A 23156-nucleotide genomic window follows, 5' to 3' on the forward strand; every position below is an offset into this window, starting at 1 on the left:
CAAAAACCTACGTCAAACAAGGCACCTTTCAGGTATAAATAATACCAATGTTGTCTTAAGCAAATGCGATGGTGGTGGTGAATACAGGAGCAGAACAGCTGTCCCTTGCAGAGCCCAGCAGATGCGAGAAGCCCACGGACGCTGCCCCTCCTCCTCCTTGACGCGCTGAGAAAGACGCTGTCATTTCTCCTGCCGAGAAAATCCAGCTCCGGCGTTTCCAGCCTACCCTTGCGGGTGACTGGAATATCGAGTCCTGAGAGGAGATACCAGACCTCCAACATTCTATTCCAGAGGTACGGTGCTGACTAAACCCTTAGAGAGAATTCTTGAAGCAAACCCTTGGCAAAACCAACTTAACTTAAATTGCTACTTACTTACTCCCTCCCAAGTATTAGGCGTAGGTCAGGTACACTGGGGTAGGCGTAGTTAGAAGCACGAGTTGAGGACGTTAGCCAAATGTATATATGAATGCATATATTTTACTCATTTTAACTATCATATGGCTAAGAAACCATATCAATGCTTTTACAGTTTTATTTCGCAATACTCCTTTTACTGTACACACTTTTTATAATAACAAGTCTTGCAATTGTGGCAATTCATTTCTCTTGCATGAGAAGAAAGACTGTTCAATAAATAATACCTTTTATTGAAAACGCCCGTCTCTCTATTCTCTGCATCCTGGTGAAAGTAATTCTTGCACAACTGACTGAGTGAAATAGCTGTCTATTGTTTCACACGACTCTAGAGATTGACTCTTATTCTGAGGAGCAAAGTTGTCATGTTAATGCGGTTGTTGGAAAACTGAATCCCTTCTTGCCTGAGCCAGGGAAGCTGATCACTACCTATTCAGTCAAGAAAGTTTCCAGTGACCTCTGAGCTAGCTGGTACAAACCCAATTAAGTTTAACATAGTCAGTAGAGACCGAGAAGACCGAACTTCTACGTCTACACTGCTGTTTGTTATTCCAATGCGCAGGGCCTATAGGGAAAATAGGAACTACACTACATGGCGCCCAACGTTTGGTAAGGCGATAAAACTAACGCAAGACGTTAGAGTAACTCAGTCGTGCTTTTTCACACAGACCTTTTCTCCCGTAAATACTCCAATAGACGTCTGGAGTGGGTGAAAGGTTAAAATCTGCCCGAACTTAGTAGGAAGAGATTCCTATGTAGAGTTTCTGGTTAATTCAACGTTGAAGGATACAGTGTTCCAAAATATTGTGCACCTAATCTTTGTCTCCTTGGAGACCTGCTCTGCAAAACTTTCATTTATACAATGTCAGTAGAAGACAACCGAACCGCTGATGCCGCAGTAAATGCGACTCAGCAGGGTCACGATGAAACAGGAATTTACCCACCGGGTGCAATAATCATCCTGGTCAACATAAGAAAAACTATAACGTTAAAACTTATAGAAAACGGACTGACCACACAAGGTGGCACAGTCGTCTTCGTGATAGAGGCACATGAATATCGGCAGACAGAGGTATTCTATTCTTGGATAAAATTTCCAGCAGCAAACGCTACAACACACGAGTTCCACTATTACAAAATAGAGGATCCACCGGATGAGTACGCTCCTTTCGAGGAGATTGAAATACCATTAAAATACCAATAGCATCTGCTTTGGTTTAAAGGCGCCCTAAAACACAATGATCATATTACCAGGCTTGATCCACTAGGTAGACCAGGAGCAATGTGGCCGGTTTTAGCCAGCTACACACCACATCCAGACATTGAAAAAATGTCAAAAGAAGAGCTGTTAGGACAGCTAAAAACATTAATTAAAATACATAGGCAGTTAGTCCAATATGTAATGCGGACTGCAACAGTCTAAACAGCTGTTAATGTTCCACAGCTGACCCCTCATCAGGGGAACACAAATAAAATTACACCACAGAACATACAATCATGTCTTGGTAAAACACCCATAAAACGGGAACAAATTCCTTTCTGGTTAGCGCAGAAAATTACTCAAATAGAGGCAGTATTTCCGAATACTACCCCTATTGAGAAACACAGAATTCTGACCATCTGCCTTCCAATGGGGGTCGCACCACACGTGGAGGACTGTGACACTTGGGGTACAGTTTTTGCTTCAATTTACACAAAAACACATGGTGTTCCGTCAATGGCGGTAATACCAGATGTGCTAAAACAGATTCAGAATGAATACGGTCCAGAACCTGCTTTAACTCTTGGTATGAAATTACTGAAAGACTTCAAGCAGGTCTCGGCTATATTACTAGCCAATATAAAAGGAGAAGCAGCATCTATGGCGATCCGCCAGAAATTGAAGGAAACAGATATAACAGATCAACCAATTGAGCTTGCCAGAATTATAGAAAAATGCTATGAAGAATTAGGTAGAGACAGCTTGGGTGGGAAACCAGTAAAACCCCAACTACTCGAAAATCCTGAGAAATTATTGATTAAAAATAATTTAAACACTCCAAAAAAGAGCTGGGATTGAAATAAACAATCCACTCCCAAGGAAAAAGTTTTCCAGTCCAGATGAAGGTCTCCTCGACGGAGGGAAAGAACTCCGACTCGAGAACACCAGTCTCCCCAGAGGGAGCCCTCTGAGAAAAGATATAACCTTAGAAATAGGGATAACTTGAAAAAGCCTGATAGATATCAAAGTATTGATACACGTCCCTCTCGATCTTTTTTGCAGAAATCGGAAAGAAGAGGACGGTCAGACCCAGGAGAGCACACCAAGTCCAAAGACCAGGAACCTGCTCAAAGTAAAAAATTACAATTTCCAAGGAAGAAGGTAGCCAGTATTAGAGTAATCGAACATGCCGAGAATACTGAGGACACAGCTGAAAAAAGGGGAGTGGGCACAGACAATGCTAGACAGTGCAGCAGAAATCACCATAGCTCGCAAGATCCTAATGAGTCATCTGGAGACAGTGGACACGAATGAATACATTCAAGTAGAAACTGCCGACACCAGAGTTAGCGAACCTCATAAGATATACATAATAAAAACTGCGTATAGAGGGAGATAAGACTAGGAAAATAAGGGGTCTATTTTGGGATAACCTCTCAAAAGGCTATGATATCCTGTTAGCTGAGAAAGATTGCCCCCAGAGTTTGTCAGGGAGTGCCCTCGTGGCGAAGAAATAATTATGCCTGCCTTCTTGAATCACATTCCGATTCACACTAAATATATATATGCAAGGAAATGGGCAGTAGCTCAGGCACCAGCATTATATAAAAATCATGTAGGATGGGATGAGGACTCTCCTCCTCACAAAATCCAGTTAAAATGTCAACCAACTGCACAAAGGCAGTACCCAGTCAAGCAAGAAGCTAAAAAACAGGTCAAGGAGATTTTAGATCAACTTGAATACCAGGGGGTGATTGAAACATGCACCTCTCAAATTAACAATCCTTTGTTTCCGGTTTCCAAACCGGACGATTCATATCGTCTAGTCTTGGACTACAGACACCTAAACTCATGTTGCAAAACCTTTGCGGTACAGAACTCTCACAGTGCAGCACTAATGAATAACATAGTTCGGAAAAAATATAAAATGACATTAGACATATCTAATGGATTCTTTTGTCAAAATATTGCACCAGAAGGCAGGTACTTGACCGCTTTCTCAATAATGGGGTCACAGACAAATTTCTGTAGGCTCCCACAGGGATTCAAGAACAGCCCAGGACTACTTTCAGCCAGAGTAACGGAGTTACTGCAAATATATGATGATGAGGCATTATCTTATGTTAATGACATCTATCTCACAGACGACGACTTGGAGACTCACTTGAAAAGGGTGAACACCATAATACTTGGGTTCGCAGCCGAGGGTTACAAATTCAACTTTAAAAAGTCAAGAATTGCCCATCTGACAGTATTATTTTTAGGATACGAATTATCAAGTGAAGGAAAAAGCCTAGCGGACAACTTCTTAGAGAAGTGCGCTGTATTCCAAGCACCAAAAACGCTGAAGAACTTACAATCGATTCTAGGCTTCCTGAATTTCGGAAGAACTTACATTCTAAATTATGCGGAGAGGGTTAAACCTCTCTACGAACTAATTAAACTTGATTTTAAACCAATCAACTGGACTCAAAAACACACAGAAATTTTGAGATCATTGCAAACAGACATGTTAGCAAAAACAAAATTAGATACACGTGACAATACAATCAACCTTGTAATCCGAGTCATCCCAGAAAGATGCGGATTCACGTACCTGATCTCTAATGAGGGAGAAACGGTACCAGTAGCTTACAAATCTCACTTGTACACACAAGCAGAAAAAACATTCAGTCTCACAGAAAATACTGTGAAAGCAGTGCAAGCTGCAATAGCTAAAGAACGAGAACTAGCACAAGGCAAAAGGATCACTGTTCTCACAGCAGAATCCGCCTTCGAGGCACTATTCAGCCCAGTAAACCTGCCTACAGTGTCACTGGATCCAAAATGGATACAGTGGAAAAATTCTCTTGCTGCAGAAGATGTGAAATACTATTTTGCCCCGCACATGAAAAAACTGAATGATTTAAATTATGAAAAAGAATATCCTCTGCCAATCGAAATTCTCCCTCTACAACAATACTCCTGTATAATCTGCACAGACAGATTTGTACAGCATTACAATGTAGAAAATAAATCCTACGATGCAGCATGTGCGATTATTAAAGGTCGCTGGCTCTGCGGTAAATTCAGACCGAAAATATCAAAAACTGAATCACTGAGAAAATGTTCGGCTCAGCGAGCTGAAATCAGATATTTAAAGATGGCGCTTGAAAATGCTGAACGTGAATTCCCGACACTAATCGGGTGCGATTCGCATTTTTGCGTCAACTCCTACAATAATGATTTGCAGAACTGGATTCAAAATGATTTCAAAGATGACACAGGTGCCACAATCAAGCATAAAATGCTTTGGAAACAAGTAGTTCTTTTACAGAAAGAACTACAAAAGACTCACGTGATACACACTCTGAGTCATCAACGTGATGTCGTTCACGTTGCAGGGAATTCATTGGCTAATACAGCCACAGCGGAAGCAACTAAACCGGCTTCCGTAGCCACAAAAAAGCGTTCAGAAAAATATATAGATGGGGAAACCATGCTGGCAGTAAAAACGTCCTTAAAAAGCGACTGTGCAGCACTACCCGTGAACTATCGACTCAATTATGCATACGTAATTGATGCAAACTCCGTTCCTTTTGCTCGAATCCCTGGAGTGGGGGACAGGGTTATTCCAAACACGAACCGGAGAAAGTTATTAATAGCAGACGCACACATGGGTAAAGGTCCAAGGCACAAACAGATGAAGGAATCTCTGACTGAATTACAATCAGTATACTGGTGGCCGAAGATGAGCCTGCACCACTATAAATATGTAAAGACCTGTCCCGACTGCGATAGAGATCACAGCAGCGAGTCAAGCGGAGTAATGCCATGGCCTGGTATGTAGGTAGCGTAATGCTGTCTATATGCAATCCAGCATCCTATTAATTGTATAAGACTACATTCACTTTAGAAATGTGGCCCCAGCACTCGGCTGACGCCAAAACTGTTATAAAAGATCTGCGAGTCTTTATCGGCACATACGCAATTGCCATGTTTCATTCTGACCAGGGTCCTGCTTTCAGCTCTTGAGCTTATAAGGAGGCCATGGCCAGTATGGGCATTGGGTTGCGATTCTCTTGTCCATTCCACCCTGAGGGGAACAGTGTAGTGGAAAGAAAAAAACGAGACATAAAGCAATCTATAACGGCGAAGGTATTAGGTTCGGGTGATGGGTGGGTCAAACATTTAATAAGTGTCCAACGTAGTCTTAACAACCTGCCAAGAAATTCTCTAAAAGTTTTCAGCCCGTACGAACTATTGTTCGGAACTAGAATGCATGTTCAGGATCTTGATAGTCAGGCTTCAGTGGTAAAAGATAAAAATACTTTGACATCAAAGATCGTTTGGCTATTTTACAGGACCTGAATGAAACAAAAAAATCCTTAAGCAACATAAAAATGAAGCAATAGCCAACTACCACTGAAGACACACCACCTGTCCCAGCAAGACCTGTCTGGATTCCAAAGATTGGGGATCTGGTCAGAGAGAAAATAGCAGTGAAGAAGTAATTTGGGCCTTCTTACAGAAAAGCAGTACCTGTCTTAGCAATCAATGGAACAAGATCAGTAGTACAACCGCCCCTTGCTGGTAAAAAGGAGAACCGAGTTGTATCAATCGACCTGGTAAAACCACAAGCATGTGGCCTATAATCAACAGTAGGCCAAGGGGACTCCCAAGAAATAACAGAATACCCAAATTTGCAACAATCCAAGAGGTTCAAACTGAAAGACTAATCACATTTGATAAACCTGCAGTTCACAGAGAAGGACTATGCAATAATGCCATGGAACTCGTGCCTCTTGAAACACAGATTGAAACAGTTTGTCATGAAACACCAGTCTACAATGATGTGGCATCAGAATGCGCTAATGAAAGACAAATGGAGAAAACAATTCCAACAATTGACAGAACTGCCTCTGGTTACTTCATCAATTTCGATAACTTTTCTGAAGATCAAAGCGACCCTGAAGCGACACCAGAAACAAAGATTTTTAAAGAAAAAGCAACAGAACTCTTCCATCAAATCAAAGAAGTATATCTAACTGCACCGTTGATTGAGCATTGGATTATATCAGGGGTACTTATACTCCTACTATGCCTAATTCTAGTTTTAATTTTAGGAAAATTTATCACAGTTCAATGGACACAGCAAGTCAGAACATCAACTTAGTTCTAAAACCACACAAATCATCCCACGTGAAAAAAAGAGGACTATCATCAGTAAATGTCACAGCCTTTCCTATACCCGGCGGGGTAGTGTGGGACAAGACTGACTATGAAGTATATGGCCCGGTCGAAATCTTGAAATATCCTCACCAGTTCAAGGTTTCATTAAGTGACTTTGTAAAACCAAGTACATTCTCTGATGATCTGGAATTTGAAAGTATAAATAATATGATGTCAGATTTAGTGCTGTCAGCAAAATTTGCAGAACATTAATATTTACAAGGTTCATCTAGTTATGAACAAATGTACTGTTTCTCACATTACGGAGACCATTGCTTACATAAATCTGCTCAACCTAGAAATGTTTTTAAGTATAACCAATGGGAACATTGTGCTATTCCACCTAAAAGCAGTTCAAAAACATTCTATGAGAAATTCCAATACTTCTCAGGGTTTAACACGAGTAATGCAGAAACATTTTATCATAAACTGTTGGATAAAACAGGGACGAAAACCATGCTGACAAATACTAAATTGATATATTCAGAAGCATTTTATGAAAAAATGATGACATTTGGTTTTGATTTCTGGAAAAACAACATTGAAACAAAAACCATCTGGGGTACAAAAGATTGGCAGGTACAAGGCCTAGAAGCATTATTTCGAGCCTGCATGATCCCAGAACAAATAATGTTCTTAAATGACACAATTCACCAAACAACCTGTCTTGGCCTAGCTAAGATTAAAGACCTTAACAATCCGTCTATTCCAAAGCCAATACCTGACAATGCAACCACAGATATTGACATAGACGTATCAAAAATTTTACATCTAAACAGAACACATCCTGATTGGAAAAAGGGGTTAATCTGGCCTACTGACATGAATAACTGTCAAGATAGATTCCTGAACAAAACACAGGGGTTAACAATGACCAGACCAGACCTTAGATACTCCCAGAGACAACATCCAGGGATAGTAACAACATACAGTGTAGGGAAACTGTGCCTTGAATGGCTAGAATCATCCACACTGGCAGAAATTATTAAGCAACACTTATCTTTACTTAAAGTTGGTGCTGATTTGCGCAATTTCATTATGGGACCACGCAAACAGCGTCAGAAACGTTTCATAGCGGCAAGTATATATGTGGCATACAACGAGGCATGGAAAGTAACACAAATTGAAACAGCAGAAAAAATACGAGAAATTGATCGTATTAATTTGGAAAAATCACTTTCTGTTGTGGACAATGGGTTAATGACTCTGTCCTCCAGAATATATTCACTGGACAGTATTGCATCATCTGCCATCGATATAATAGATAAAGACTTGCTAATGTTACAACATGGCCAGTCGCAATTACGTTATATTGTACAGTTAGGCTGGACGCTGCAAAATCTTTGTTCAGGCTATGTGCCATGGCGTTTAATCAACACAACGTCATTGTTTTCCATCTTTAACCTTACTGATAAACAAATCAGTTTGGCACAGAAAGGAGCAGACTATACAATCCTGAGCATCGAAAAACTTGAGAGATTACCATTGACAATGTCAGAAAGACCTGTCATTGAATGGATAATACAAGGGATTATCACAATTCCGATAACAACTTTCCGCTTTAAAAATTGCCTTGAGTATATACCGACTGGCCAGTATGAACGACTGGGTAAAGGGTACATTAAGTCATCATGGAAATTACCATATACACATACATGCTACAGTGACTACAACAAAAATGTATTTCTTAGTGGTGAAAATTGCAAACATTCACTAAGCGGTATACTTTTGTGCCAGGGTATTAATTTACACGGGGCCTGTGAAGGGACTTCAAACAACCTTTCATGCCACCAGCACGTCACACCTGCAACGCAGATAGAGCCTTTCTTTAAGCAACTTTCTAACGGGAGTTGCATTCTAATAACGGATCACAGCTGTTGTGGCTTGATGCCAGGGAAAGCATATCTCGTAAGCGTAACTTCCATGGTCACTTGCTGTATGCAAGCATTGTTTCCAAACAGCCCTGGAGATACCGAGACGCCGATTTGGCCTCCTTTGAATGTCTATTCTATACGAATTGATACTTTAAGCAGAATGAAGTCTGTGCTTTTACAGACAACAGTGCCCATCACGTCATCAAAAGAGACGTATGATCTCCAAGTTGCAAGGACAACATCGGAGATACATGACCTTTTATCAACAAATTGCCCCGTGCATTTCACAGAAATGCTAAGCCAAATTCTAAATATGTCGGATGCCGTAGGTATCTCAAACGTATTTAAGACGATTTTTTCGGGACTGTTAACACCATTCAAAGCAATTCTGGGCATTATTCCCAATTTTGTCCATTCAGTCTTTGGCGGCATACCCCTAACTTTGGGACTTGTAGCAGGCATTTTATTTTTGACCCTCCTGCTCCGATATGGCAAGCCAAAACACAGACATGACTCCGGCAAGGATGGAAGAAACGATTCTAGCAGTACGGTACCGGGACCGCATAACTAGAGTCCTTGGATTTGCCCGGCTGGAAGATCTGAACATGACCTGGTTTCTTTCATTCAGACCTATATGGCAGACCTGCATCTTACCTGTACTTCGATGTATGCTATGCGGAGAAGAATGCGTGTTAGACACCTGTCTTGCAGTACCAATGGATATCGATACTTTGCTAAGTCCTATAACGGCTCATGCATCGTGTTGTCCCCAGCGGCTACCAATCCTGATGACGGAATTCGTTGAGACTCCTGCGCTGCGACTAGGTGGCGGCAGTGAAGCGGTAAATGAAAGCAACATCACCCAGGTATGGCCTTCTGTGAGCATTGCTGATCCAAACATCGATGATAGCAATCATTCTCACAACTGCCAGGTTACTGCACTATCGAACCTGGTCGAACTGTCACCTGAATATGTAGACCTATTCTTTAAGAGCTTGTCTGATATGATGTTCTCCCCTGAACAGCAACAATAACCTTTTGGAAAAAACATTCCGGCGCACAGCGTTCCTATGAACTCTGAATTTGGCCTTCAGTTTTGATCAACAAAAACTACTGAAAAGCGTTTGGAACACTATTCCCCCGTTCACCACGAGAATTTGTTTTTTTTTTGGATTGAACATTTTTCAAAATATTTAGCTTTTTCTGGCACAAATACTTTTGCTTAAAGTAGAACTATTCATAAAGAACAGAACTTCTATTTTTGGTAGACCTAGAGACAACATTTTTTACCTCGGCCTCTAGCACAATTCACAGCAATTGTATTTATATGTGATGAAATGGTCTCGCCCTTCTTTTCTGTATTTAGAGACATTTCATGTGTTATTTTTTCGCAAAATCGTTCAACTGATTACATATGCAATAATTTTTGAATGATTTCTATGCTTAAAAACGTATAGCACCTATATTCTCATGTATTTCATATACACCATTTCAAATGCAATATGTATTTTGGGGTGGGAAGTATTACACGCGCATCTTATTGCTTTAGTTTTTAGTAATTTGATGGACATAAATTTGTGGAGTGGGTGTTGTGTTCTATCTAGGACCCCGATCAATATTGTGACCTTATGCCCCTATAAGGCTATAATCAATAGATATCCCTATAATGGCATAAACGATCAGAGCCATATTTCAGTAACTCGTCTCTGCAGCTCATTACAGTACATGACACAGCAGAAGCCACTTCCTTAGATTCCTAGATAACACATCGAGTTCTTTCAACAGATAAAACCCCCAGCAACCTGGAAAAGCCCCGCTTGCTTTGTTTTGATTAGTAATAGAACTCTAACGAGCACTGTAAGAACGACCAGTTCTTAGTGACATCTTTATTGACGTCTTATGTCCAAAAACTTACGTCAAACAAGGCACCTTTCAGGTATAAATAATACCAACGTTGCCTTAAGCAAATGCGATGGTGGTGGTGAATACAAGAGCAGAACAGCTGTCCCTTGTAGAGCCCAGCAAATACGAGAAGCCCACGGACGCTGCCCCTCCTCCTCCTTGACGCGCTGAGAAAGACGCTGTCTTTTCTCCTGCCGAGAAAATCCAGCTCTGGCGTTTCCAGCCTACCCTTGCGGGTGACTGGAATATCGAGTCCTGAGAGGAGATACCAGACCTCCAACATTCTATTCCAGAGGTACGGTGCTGACTAAACCCTTAGAGAGAATTCTTGAAGCAAACCCTTGGCAAAACCAGATTAACTTAAATTGCTACTTACTTACTCCCTCCCAAGTATTAGGCTTAGGTCAGGTACACTGGGGTAGGCGTAGTTAGAAGCACCAGTTGAGGACGTTAGCCAAATGTATATATGAATGTATATATTTTACTCATTTTAACTATCATATGGCTAAGAAACCATATCAATGCTTTTACAGTATTATTTCGCAATACTTCTTTTACTGTACGCACTTTTTATAATAACAAGTCTTGCAATTGTGGCAATTCATTTCTCTTTATGAGAAGAAAGACTGTTCAATAAATAATACCTTTTATTGAAAACGCCCATCTCTCTATTCTCTGCATCCTGGTGAAAGTAATTCTTGCACAACTGACTGAGTGAAATAGCTGTCTATTGTTTCACACGACTCTAGAGATTGACTCTTATTCTGAGGAGCAAAGTTGTCATGTTAATGCGGTTGTTGGAAAACGGAATCCCTTCTTGCCTGAGCCAGGGAAGCTGATCACTTCCTATTCAGTCAAGAAAGTTTCCAGTGTTCTCTGAGCTAGCTGGTACAAACCCAATTAAGTTTAACATAGTCAGTAGTACCCGAGAAGACCGCACTTCTACGTCTACACTGCTGTTTGTTATTCCAATGCGCAGGGCCTATAGGGAAAATAGGAACTACACTACACCACATCTTCCCATAACTTGATGACTAACTGATTAAGAGCTGTAGCAGGCAACCGTTTCTAGCATACACATTAACAACCTTCACTTCGCTCTGCAACCTAGGCTTCACAGTAAATTTAAGAAAGTCCACTTCCACCCCCAACAGATTCAACCCTTCCTGGGCTACAGGAAAAGTATATCCCAACCAGGATAGTGATCCAACAGCTACTGCCTTTTTTTAGTCAACTCGCTCACTAACTGTAAGGAAGTTCTTGGGTATGATGGGATCCTGAATACCTATTGAGCTGCATGCCAGATTGCACAGGCACCCGCTCCAACAGTGCCATACGAGACAATGTTTGTGAGCAGACGATAAGTGGTAAGATCTAAAGTTGTGAAATGCCAAGACTCTGATCTATATGCAGCGGTGGAACAGTAACAACCTGCAGGTGACCATTACCACCAATACATCACTTACTGGGTTGGATGTACATCACAGCAACATGACCGTGCAAGTTACTTGACCCCCTCACCACTAGGGTTAATACATCAACTACCTAGCGCTGATAGCCATACGCCTAGTCCTCAAAGCTTTCTAGAAACTAGTTTATAGCAATGTGAACCTTATAAAGACTCACAACATAACAGCTATTATACATACAGCTAACATACAAAAGTGGGGGTACCCACTTCCCCCAGCTGTCTGCACCAGCACAAAAGATATAGCGCTGGGCAATCTGCAATAAGATACAGCTTCTAGTAAAAACAAATCATGGTGAACAACGGTTTTGCAGACCTGTTAAACCGGATGCATTAACAAGTCAACAGGTGGGAAGTCACCTGCCAGTGCTCCAACAATACTTTTAATGGAACCCCAGTCTTAGAACTACTTGCCACCCCATAAAACTAAAATTGCCACGCTTTACCTCCAGTTACCAACAACCACAGTCCGTGAACAATGCACAGGATGAATTGGTTTGCTGTAGTTTTTCCACCCTATTTGATTATGAAAATGAGACACATGTCTGTGCCTCCTTCTTACTGGCACCAACATGTTCCAGACAACCCTGGTGTGATGATCGATATTCATCAGTCGCTATGAGAAGCTACTTATCAGACCAGATTTTCTCACACAACAATGTGGCCCAATCAGGCACCGAGATCCCAAACAGCGCACTCTAGCAATCTGGCACCTGAGGTCTTAGAGGTTGGATACTGTGAGAAAAAAATCCCTTCGTAGACGTCATGAACAGAAACTACACTCCCCAGAATGCCCTACCGAACCGAACAAAAGCGAACTCCTCCACAGCTGAGAAATCGGAACACATCAACCTCTCCTGTTTCTTCACAGCGGATTCCGGAGCCAGGGGGAGGAGTTAAACCCGGAAGGAAATGCGGGACACCAATAAAGATTGACGTGACCCAGGAAGAGGCGAGAGCGTGGCGTGACTCTGGAGAGTTACGGCGGGGCCGGTAAATGACACCGTACCTGGGAACTGTTACGGGAGGCGGGAGGTATCTTTTGTATGCGGGTGAAGGGAGGGAGCATATGTGGGGAATTGTCACAAGTGCGTGCGTGCATGCTCCGCAGTGCCTTACTCAGCCTCAGCCATCCTATGATATTACTCTTCTGTTTGCACGGGTTTTCTTTCCCTAAGAGCTGACCTACTACCACGTCCAACTTTACCTCAGGGAATATTCCTTTACCCTTCCCTCACGCATAGTTCTTAACCCCTCACTTCCCTTTCGTTTCTACTGAGCACTACTGGGCGTAGGGGTCGGTTGAACATTGTTGACCATGAACACTGACAGGTCCCATTCTTTCTCTCCCCTGGTGAGCCTCCGGGTGAAGATACGCCACGGACGCCTCAACACCCCAACCACCTTGTTACCCAACCGAAGAGGGCAGTCCAACGCTGGCATCGTCATCTATTCCCTCAGGAAGCAAGAAGACCCCAGAAGAAGAGACTTTTGACCCTGTATTAACCCCTGGAACTGTGTCAACTGTTAATAAAGAGACTCCTATTCGCCAATACATCCAGCCTCCGCGTCTGTATATCCGCCCTACCCTCCCACAGATACAAAATGTACACCCGGGAGTGCATGACTTTGATGCATGAGGCACGTAGGCCCACTACAGATGCCTGTTATGCAGCCAGTTGGAAGAGATGTGTCTACTATTTAATCACCAAGCAAGTAGGCCTCCCGCAAAGCCAATGTTTAAGATATCATCTTCCACCCTATACACCTCCAAAAGACAGATCTTGCATATACCTCGATATTCCTTCACTTGGCTGCTGTAGCAGCACCAGTTCTTTCCTGGAAGGTGTTCTTTATCATAGCCATAACTTCACTCCGGCACATCAGCAAGTTACAAGCACTCACCATTAAGCAACCATTCGTTCAGGTACACAAGTTGCACACCTTGGATATCAACGAGCACTGATGTATTACATTGATAAGACAATGTCCTTCAGCAATACTAAACCGCTCTTTGTAGCCTTGGCAAAACCCCACAAAGGTAATCCTATTTCAAAGGCAGACATCGCCAGGTGGATAGCCATATGCATCCAAACTTGCTGTTCAACAGCTAATTGTATACTGTGCTCTGCCCAGCCTGAGACTTGAAGCTTCTTTGAAGAAAAACAAATTATAATGTCGGTGCCCAATACTAGATGGCAGGAGTATGCAGAGCATGTGAATCTACTGCAATACATGTTATGAATAGATGCTAACTGGGTAACTTTTTCATCCTTCTATTGTCCATTGCAGGGCATGATCATGAGAAATGCACTGCTCGAATATCTGTTCTCGTGGTTTCCTTGTAAGGTTCAGTAGTTTGAATGTAACTAAGTAATATCGTCAAATAGTCTGAGAAGTGTCTCAGATTAATAGTAATCATTTTAAGTCTGGCTTCGCAGTGCTGATGTGTGCAAGATCTGTAATCAAGTTCGTTAAAATATACTCAGAGTGGGGTTTGGCTTCACCCATAGGGGTATAAATCGCTCACCTTGCACTTTTGACTATTTGGTGAATCTTCTTGCCTTCCAGAAAGTGCTTCCATTGGAACGTATGAGTGACTACTTTACATTCTAAACTTACATTGAACCATTACACTTTCAGGCACTGTATTAGGGGGAAAAGTATTTTTTATGTGTTTTTGTTTTTACTGTGGCGTACATTTTGTAAAGTTTTAGGAATTGTGCACATATCACATATACACACTTGTGCTTACACACATGAATAATGGCATAACATCCTGCTGGTTAAAAAAACGAGTTGGCAAAGCAAATAGGTCTGACTTTAAAGTTGTAACCACATGAAACACCCAAAGCAAAAATGCAGTCTGCATGCATTAGCACATTATAGCCAGCCTTTGCCAATGCTTGTTTAATCTTGTCATGAATGGGAGACGGATTTGGAAATTATCATACCTGCTGCAGCTCCCAATTACATCCTCTTTTCTGGCTGAACCTGCTTTGACGTAATCTCTGCAGAATAGCAAAGTGTTAACCAGCTTTAAGGTAGGCACTTCATTACTACTCTTATGTAGAATAGTAACGCCCTTGTGCACGTGCCCCCTCAAAAAGCGTAAATTGTACATATGCTTTGCACATAGCCTAGAGCTGATTTAATGTTGTACGATCTTGAAAGGGCCAAGGACATGCAAGTGTAATCCACAGACAGGATGGGGCCTAATGACCTGCGTTGGCGATTTTGGAGCTGGGGACCAGGTTTTTAAGTCCCAGCCTCAGCTCAACGGCCTGCGATTTTTGGAAAATCACTCCGTCTCCCCGTGCCTAAAAGAAAAGTGTAACTTAATCTGGTGTTTATGTAAAGTATTTAATGTCCTTAGGTTATTGATTTGCTGTACTACTTTGCTCCCTCACGTACCTACCCTTCCCACTTATTATGTTTAATTTCACTCTCTTGTTGGTATTCCCGACTTTGTTAAGCGCTCTGATATCTGCAAAGATCTTGTTCACGCTATATAAAACTTTCAAAATAAATAAATAAAATAGGTTAAAATTGTGCTGCATAAGAGAGTAAAAACATACTTGACACCCTGTTATTCGAAGACTTGGTTTTCTGAAAGTTGTTGCTCTGTTGCTTTAAAAAGGATTAGCATTTTTATGTTTGGCCACTTTCTGATTTGCTTTATCCCCCTTTCCCTTTGGAGTGAATGATGTGCTTGTCTTCCAGATACACATCGGGAGACGTGCGGCTGTGGGACACGCGCACCTGGGACTACACGGCCCCGATCCTGGAACCAACCCGGGATACCGCGGAGCCTGGACAGCAGCCACATGTCTCCTTTGTCAGAATAAACAGCTCTCTGGCTGCGGCCGCGTACGAGGACGGTAAGCCACTGCTACTCTTCCTGCGCTCAAAAACAAGAGGCTTTTCAACGACCAGGCAGCTGGGGCTGCCTTCGCCGTGTGTGCGATCCTGCTTATGCGCAGGCACAGGCAAAGGGTTTGCTACTGGTTATGGTCACAATAACAAAGACAAACATTTACAGAGGCACTCTGGCAGACCCACAATCGGATCCACTCCCTCAGGCACATACATACTCAAAGGCAGGCATAAGGACTAAAGCAGATGCATGCAGACAGACCCACAGCCATAACGACGGACAAATACACAGGGACATGCAAAGAGACCCTCAGATTAAATAGTAGACTTCCAGGCAGACTTGCTGAACACCCATTACCCTCCCACCAAAAGTTGACCCATTGCTCATTCTCCGGGCACAAGTCATAAAAAATTAAGTGGGGGACTAACCTAGTTAAGCAGTATGCAAGTGACCTCACGGCGCACGACCTCACAGCGCGCAACATCACAGGGCATGACATCACAAAGCATGACATCATGGCGCATGACATCATGGTGCATGACATCACAGCATCACGGCGCACAACATCACACATGGCATCACAGGAATTGACATAGACATTGACATAGGGTTTCCAGCTGACCTGGAAACCCTTAGATTTTCCCAACGAGTTACGGGCCCCACTCACATTGCAGGCCACTCATTAGATCTACTGTTTTCTAACTCAGAACTTTTAGAATGTAAGGCACCAACCCCCCATCATTTCCTAATTCCCTTCTATATCCAGTCGCCCCCTCCTCCTTTCTCTAAGGGCAATAGAAGACGAACGTCACATGTCTACAGACCATGGCATCGACTCACCCCAGTGGCCTTTAAGGAAGCTTTTTCCTTTGATCTGACGCAAAACACTCCTCAGGCCTCTAATCTATTGGAGTCCTTTAACGCTGCCCTTTTCAAAGCCTTGGACACCACAGTCCCTTATAAATACAACTGCTCCTCCAAACATCGTCCCTGGGCCCACTGGTTCTCTGCTGAGCGAAAACAAGAAAAATCAAGGTGTAAGAACCTAGATAGAGGCTGGGGCCCAAAAAAATTGCCTCAAGATAAAGATCTCTATAAACAAGCTGTCTCTCTACCATCATAATATTAAACTTGCAAAGCGTGATTCTGTCATTGAGCAGATCTAACAGGCTGGTAACTCCCTTAAAGTTCTTTTCAATATAGCGATAGAAGTTTTGTTCGCTCTGTTTATTTCTTTATTTATTTTTTCAGGAAAAATACGCAAATCAAAAGTAGTTATGTGATTGCAGGGCACATTTGTAAATGGACTATTATGATGGGGGGATATCAAAGGTCCATAGAAAATTGCACTAGCAATGAGGCCAAGGTTCAATTGTAAAACTATGCCCCAACCAGAACAGATGCTGAGCCATAGCTTACCGCCGGGCAGCAATATAGTGCATAAATGTTTGTAAGATGATGTCTCTACATTGATTCTCATATACATACTACCAATAAAAAGATTTATTTTTAAAGTTCTTTTTATTATTGTTCAGGATTGTATCACCCCCTGGGCTTGTGCCCAAGTCGGCCCTGTATCCCAGGAATTTTGTGATTCACTGGACAATTTTTGCGAGGAGACAACTTCTCTTATCTACGCAAAACCCGACCTCTCTTCTTGGCCTGGAGTAGAGGCTGTTAGTTCCAACCAGGCCCAGCATATGGAGCCTCTTATACTTTGGACAGCTTCACTCCCTTCACTCTGGAGACAATTTGTAGCTCCCTGAGGACAGCCAAATCGGGTTCCCCTCAGGACATCTGGCCACCTAAAATAATGGCCCAATTGGCCAACTATCTCGCGCCAACGGTCCTATTGATCTTTAACTGTTCGGTGACCTCCGGCTCCATTCCATCTGAGTGGAAGTTGGCCTATGTACGTCCTGTCCTAAAGAAACCCTCCTTGGACCATCAATCTCTTGACAATTATCCGCCCATATCCTTGTTACCTCTTCTGGGTAAATTGCTTGAAAACCTAATTAACAATCAACTAGTTACCTACCTTGAAACCAACCACATTCTAGTGTCCTCCCAATCTGGCTTTTGACCTGGCCATAGTACGGAAACGGCGCTCCTCGCAGTTACCGACTCCTTGCACCGGGGTCTGGACGTGGGTAACTCAGTAATGCTTGTGCTGCTAGATCTCTCAGCAGCCTTCGTCACAGTCTCTCATAAGAGGCATTTGGATAGGCTGTGGGAGATCGGCATTTAGGGCCTCATTAAAATGGCTCCAGCACTTCTTGGAAGAGACACATGAAACTGTCATCTTGGGCCCTTACTCCTCCTGTAACAAAATCCTGGACAAATGTGTCCTGCAGAGTACCTGCCTGAGCCCCACCTTGTTTAATATCTATATGGCTCCCCTTGCCAGGATTGCCAAGTGTTTCGGCTTTGAAATTATTTCATATGCGGACAACACCCAGCGGATATTTACTTTTGACGAACAGAAACTATCTCCACATAAACACTGAAAAAAAGGAGATTATGCTGTTTGGGAAAGCTGCCTCCGTTTGGACAAGCGATTGGTGGCCTCACCAACTGGGCGTCCCCCGTGCCTAAACAAGCCGTAAAAATCTGGGCATAAAATTTGACCTAGCCCTCTCAATGAAAGAGAACATTCTGACCACTGCGGTATTATAAAATGCGCCTTTTGCGCAGAATTTTCCCCTACCTTCCAACCTCCGCCCATAAGACTGTGGTACAAGCCTTGGTAGTCAGTAGACTGGACTATGGCAAAACCCTTCTGGTGGACGTTAACGAGACCCTTGTAGCTAAACTTCAGGTAGTCCAAAACACTGCGGCCAGGCTGGTTCTCAATCAGCTATCTAGTACGTCTTCAGCACCATTGCTGAGAGAACTGCACTGGCTCCCAGGTAAAGAAAAGGTCCAGTTTTATGATCTGCTGCCTCACCTTTAACGCCCTTAACGGGAAAGGCCCGTTGTATGTCCAACAAAAAATCTAATTATACCCCAGGACGCTGCCCGAAATCCTGTGATAAAGCTTTAATATGCGTTCCTCGCTTCCATCTGGTGTGTAGTGGGGGAAAGGATTTTCCGTATCTTGCTCCCCACTGCTGGAACAATCTGCCACTCTATGTCCGCACTTGCACTAACTAATGCAAATTTAGGAAACTTCTCAAAGCCTACCTATTCTAACTCTTTCCTCTCTGTTCTGATCATTGGTGCCCACAGCGCCGAGATGCCCCTGGGTGAGTTGAGTGCTATATTAAACATTTTTAACATATAAAGTGGCATCACAAGCCACAACTTTACAGGAAGTGGCATCACAAGAAGTGACATCAGATCTTAAGCCCTCACATATATGTTTAGCAGGTCAAATTCAAATTTCAAATTCAAATTCAAAAGGCTTTATTCGAATTGTGAAAACAAATTCGTAAAAGCAAACAGATAAAAATACACATTAAAAAACTGTAAGTACTATACATGTCGAGTTACTAGACTTACAGTAGATAATTACCTGTTTAGCAGGTCTATTGTGTACTTTTGAGCGCATTGCGAGGATAATAGCACAGTGAGCTATAGAAGATATGTGACTTCTACACCTTGCAATACCCCAGTTTTATGTAACACATACTTTGCATTAATTTACAAACGTATATAATTTATTGTACATGTAATATGCACGTGTTGATGTAAAGCGCTCCGACACCTTGCATTGGAATGAGTTGGGATATACAAGAAAGAAAAATTGGTACTTAAATTATTTCAACGCCTCCTCAGGGGAAGCGTCCCACCCGCCCTCTGGAGTGATCCCGGGATCCTGGTCCAAAAACTCTACAAACGCGACGAATCGCTGGACTCAACCACCTGCTGCCAATTGAATTATTCCCCCGAGCTCTGCCCAGCTTTCCGCACGCTCTTTACCCCTTACGCAGGATCGTCCGTATTCAACCGCCTCCCAGCCATTGAATGGTTTCCAAAATCACACCACTCCGCGGCTCCAGATTGTTAGGAACCACCTTCTGGACTCTTCCTTCCCCCTCCCCACCAAGTGCTACCAGAGCACTTATTTGATTTGTGTAACCATCGTCCTGATGATGACCTCAAGTTAGAGAGGCCGAAACGCCGTTTACCCTACAACCCCAATTGCGGCTACCGAAGGGTCATTCACGAATAATGAGATTGTTTGTGATTGTAAATACGTTTGTTTGACCCCAATTGTTGTAATTTTTTCGCCGTCTCACGTTCCTTTTTATCACGTCACTGCACCGTTTATTCACCACAACAATTCCAGTGCACATCTGGTTGCTATGGTTACTGCAATTTAGTTGTATTTTGTGCTTCTATATGCAAATAACAAACTTTCCATTCTCTCTTGGTGTCCCTTGTTTCTTTTCTGTGCTATGTGATTGTTATACCAATTGAACAGTCCCCTTGCTTGATTTACCTGTCGAGACGTTGTTTTATTGTTAGAATACTTACATGGTCTCAACTTGGTTAATGGGTTTACTCCTGTTTCTGTTTTTCCTAAGGGGAAGTAAGCCCAATGTAAATGCAATTTGATTTGTGTAAATACTGGGAAAGACCAACACATCTGACATTCTTACAGTGTATGCATGTCTCCTAAGCAGGGACTGAACAAAGTGAAAAGCTGCCTTTCTTAAGAATGATTGAAGTGCTAACTTTTGTTTCTCCTCCGCTTCATTTGCATCAGGTGTGAGGCTCCTGACTGCTCCCAGCCAAGAGACTCACAAAAGGAGGCCTGATGACCACTCAAATTCGGCCTTTGTTATGGGCCCAGCAGGAGTCTTAAATAAGAAAGCTCCGTCCCCGCCTGCACGTTGTTGCTTGTTGCAGATGGAAAGCAGACAACGTGCAGGCGATGCTGAAAATTTCCCGGTGTTTTGAAAATACACCGGGACGAGTTCAGCACATTATTCAATGGGGTCCAAATTCTTGGCAGGGTGGACGGCGTTCACCCTGCGAAAAAAGTGGCTGACCCGCATGTACCCTCGACCTGTGCCCTGCTCATTCGGCTACCCGTCTTTGCCACCTCTATTCCCTTACTTGCTTTCGGTCTTACTTACATGGCTCTTTCAAGTTTGCTCTAGTACATTACCTCCTTGTTCCTCTCGCCGTGATGAATCACACATTTAGGCCCCTGTGCCTCCATTCACAACCCCTTCCAACATATAAAGCACCCTCCCCCTCCTCACTACCTGTTGCTTTTTTGTGTGCCTCATTTGGCATGCTTATACCTGTGCCGTGCTGTGTGGGAGCCGATGTTATTTCTCCCTGTCGCAAGGCTTCAGGTAAATGTTTTATGATCCCAGGGGCCCACAAGGTGTTCAGCGGTGTAGCAGACTCTCCAACCGAGGAGATTCATCTATGTGACCCGGCTAGAGTTCTGCAGTGCTTTCCTCTGGCCGGAGTGGGCATGGCTTCCATGTTAAAAGCTGATTTACTCAGCCGGTGGTCTGCTCTGCCTGCTCTCTGGCTGGTGTGTTGTGTGTATTAGGATGCTGTAGCACCCGTTTGTTAAAAGTGCATTGATTCCCATTGGTTCTTGACAATCTAGGTATAATTGGAATCACAGAATTTTACTAACAGCATCTGTCCTTTGTCTCTCGGTCTGCTGGGCTTACTGTGAAGTTCTGAAGATTTTTTTTTGAAAATGTAGTCAGGTTTCCCTGTTGCCCCAGCAAGGGCACCAGCATCTTCTGCAGCCACATTCTGCTGGTAGTCCCTGTCCTCCCCTGAATCAGGACAGTGTAATCTACACCCCTATGCTGTACTTTTCGCCCTAGTGAATCACCAAGTTACCACAAGAAACACCTCGCCTAAAATAGTTCCAAAAGAATTACCATTGGGGGAAAAATCCCTCAAGAAATAGTTAAACCTGTAAAAACGGCCCTATCATGCCCGGCCAATCACCAACAGGGGTGCATCCCTATGCCTGTTCCAAGGAATCTGCAAAGAGGGAAGCACTACTATAAGGGATCCAGGCCTTGGTGGAGAAGAGAACTGTCATTTCGGTCCCTTTAGACGAGGTCGGTCAAGGGTGTACTCAATCTTTTCCTGGTTTGGAAGGTGTCCAGGGCGTTCTGCCTGGTGCTGGATCTCAAAACACTCAACAAATGGGTGGCATGGATTCCAGTCAACATGCTGCCTCTCCAGTAGATCATTCCCCTCATGTCTCGAGGGGACTTAATGGCTTCAAGCTTTCTCCAGGATGCTTACATGCATGTTCCTGTTCATCCATGTCATCAGAGGTTTCTGAGGTTCGCTGTGAGGACTTCTCATTTCCAGATCCTGCCATTTGGTCTGTATTCGCTCCCTGAGTCTTCATCAAATTCTTGGCTCCCCTGATGGTAGTTCTTCATCTCCAGGGGATTTCAGTACTTCCAAACCTGGACAAATGTTTGGTGAAGGGAGACTTGCTTCCCCTGACTTGTTTACATGGACAGCGGGTTTCTGGACCTTCTGTCGTCCCATGGGTTCTTGGTGAATGCGAGGAATTTGCGCTGGTTCCAACTCCATTTTCATTGGGGCCCAGTTCCAGATGTATATGGGCTTTGCTGCATATCCGACGATGTTAAAGATCTATTCCCATCTGCTGAATTGGTTATCAAAGCCTGTCCAGTCCATCTCCCTTTGGGTGTGGGTACAGGGAGACCTGGCGGCCACTGTGTTCTTGGTTCCATGGACTCGTTGACACCTCAATATCCCGATGAGGTTCATTCTGAGGCACGAGTGCCCAATGTGCAGGATTTGTTCTGTCTGCTCCCTGTGACTACTGTAGTAAAGAAGGCACTGAAATGGTAGCTTCTTCCGTCCAACATCCTGAAGGGGATTGTAAGAGGCCTCCGTGATCATCATGACGGACACTAGCGAGAGCGGCCTGGTTGGGAACCCTTACACAGTCTGTGGCAAGCGTGCCAGAGTTGTAGGTCATCCAGCCGGAGGGAGATGGAGGCTATCCGACGGGCTGTCCTTCATTTCTCCCTTCTTCTGAAGAACAGGGCTGTCATTGTCCAGACCGGCAACACCAAGGTGAAGTTCTATGTCTATCTGTGGGGGGAGAACGAGGTCCCTGTCGTTAGCAATTACAAATCAGGTATTCATGTGGATTCGGGAGAATGTGGGTTCTTTGAGGGCCATCTTCATCCAGGGGAATCTGAATTGTCAATACTATTAGGGAGATCCCGTC

The 23156-nt window shown here is 43.3% G+C and overlaps 1 protein-coding gene across 1 annotated transcript in view; it reads left to right on the plus strand.

Moving 5' to 3' along the window:
* FBXW8 (F-box and WD repeat domain containing 8) overlaps positions 1-23156 on the plus strand; it is a 599303-nt gene that overhangs the window by 279621 nt on the left and 296526 nt on the right. The window contains exon 5 of the mRNA XM_086943265.1: positions 15796-15953. Within this exon, the coding sequence (XP_086799391.1) occupies positions 15796-15953 (158 nt within the window). The remainder of the gene's footprint in view (positions 1-15795; positions 15954-23156) is intronic.

Source organism: Lissotriton vulgaris, chromosome 11, assembly GCF_964263255.1.
Source record: "Lissotriton vulgaris chromosome 11, aLisVul1.2, whole genome shotgun sequence".
NCBI lineage: Eukaryota > Metazoa > Chordata > Amphibia > Caudata > Salamandridae > Lissotriton > Lissotriton vulgaris.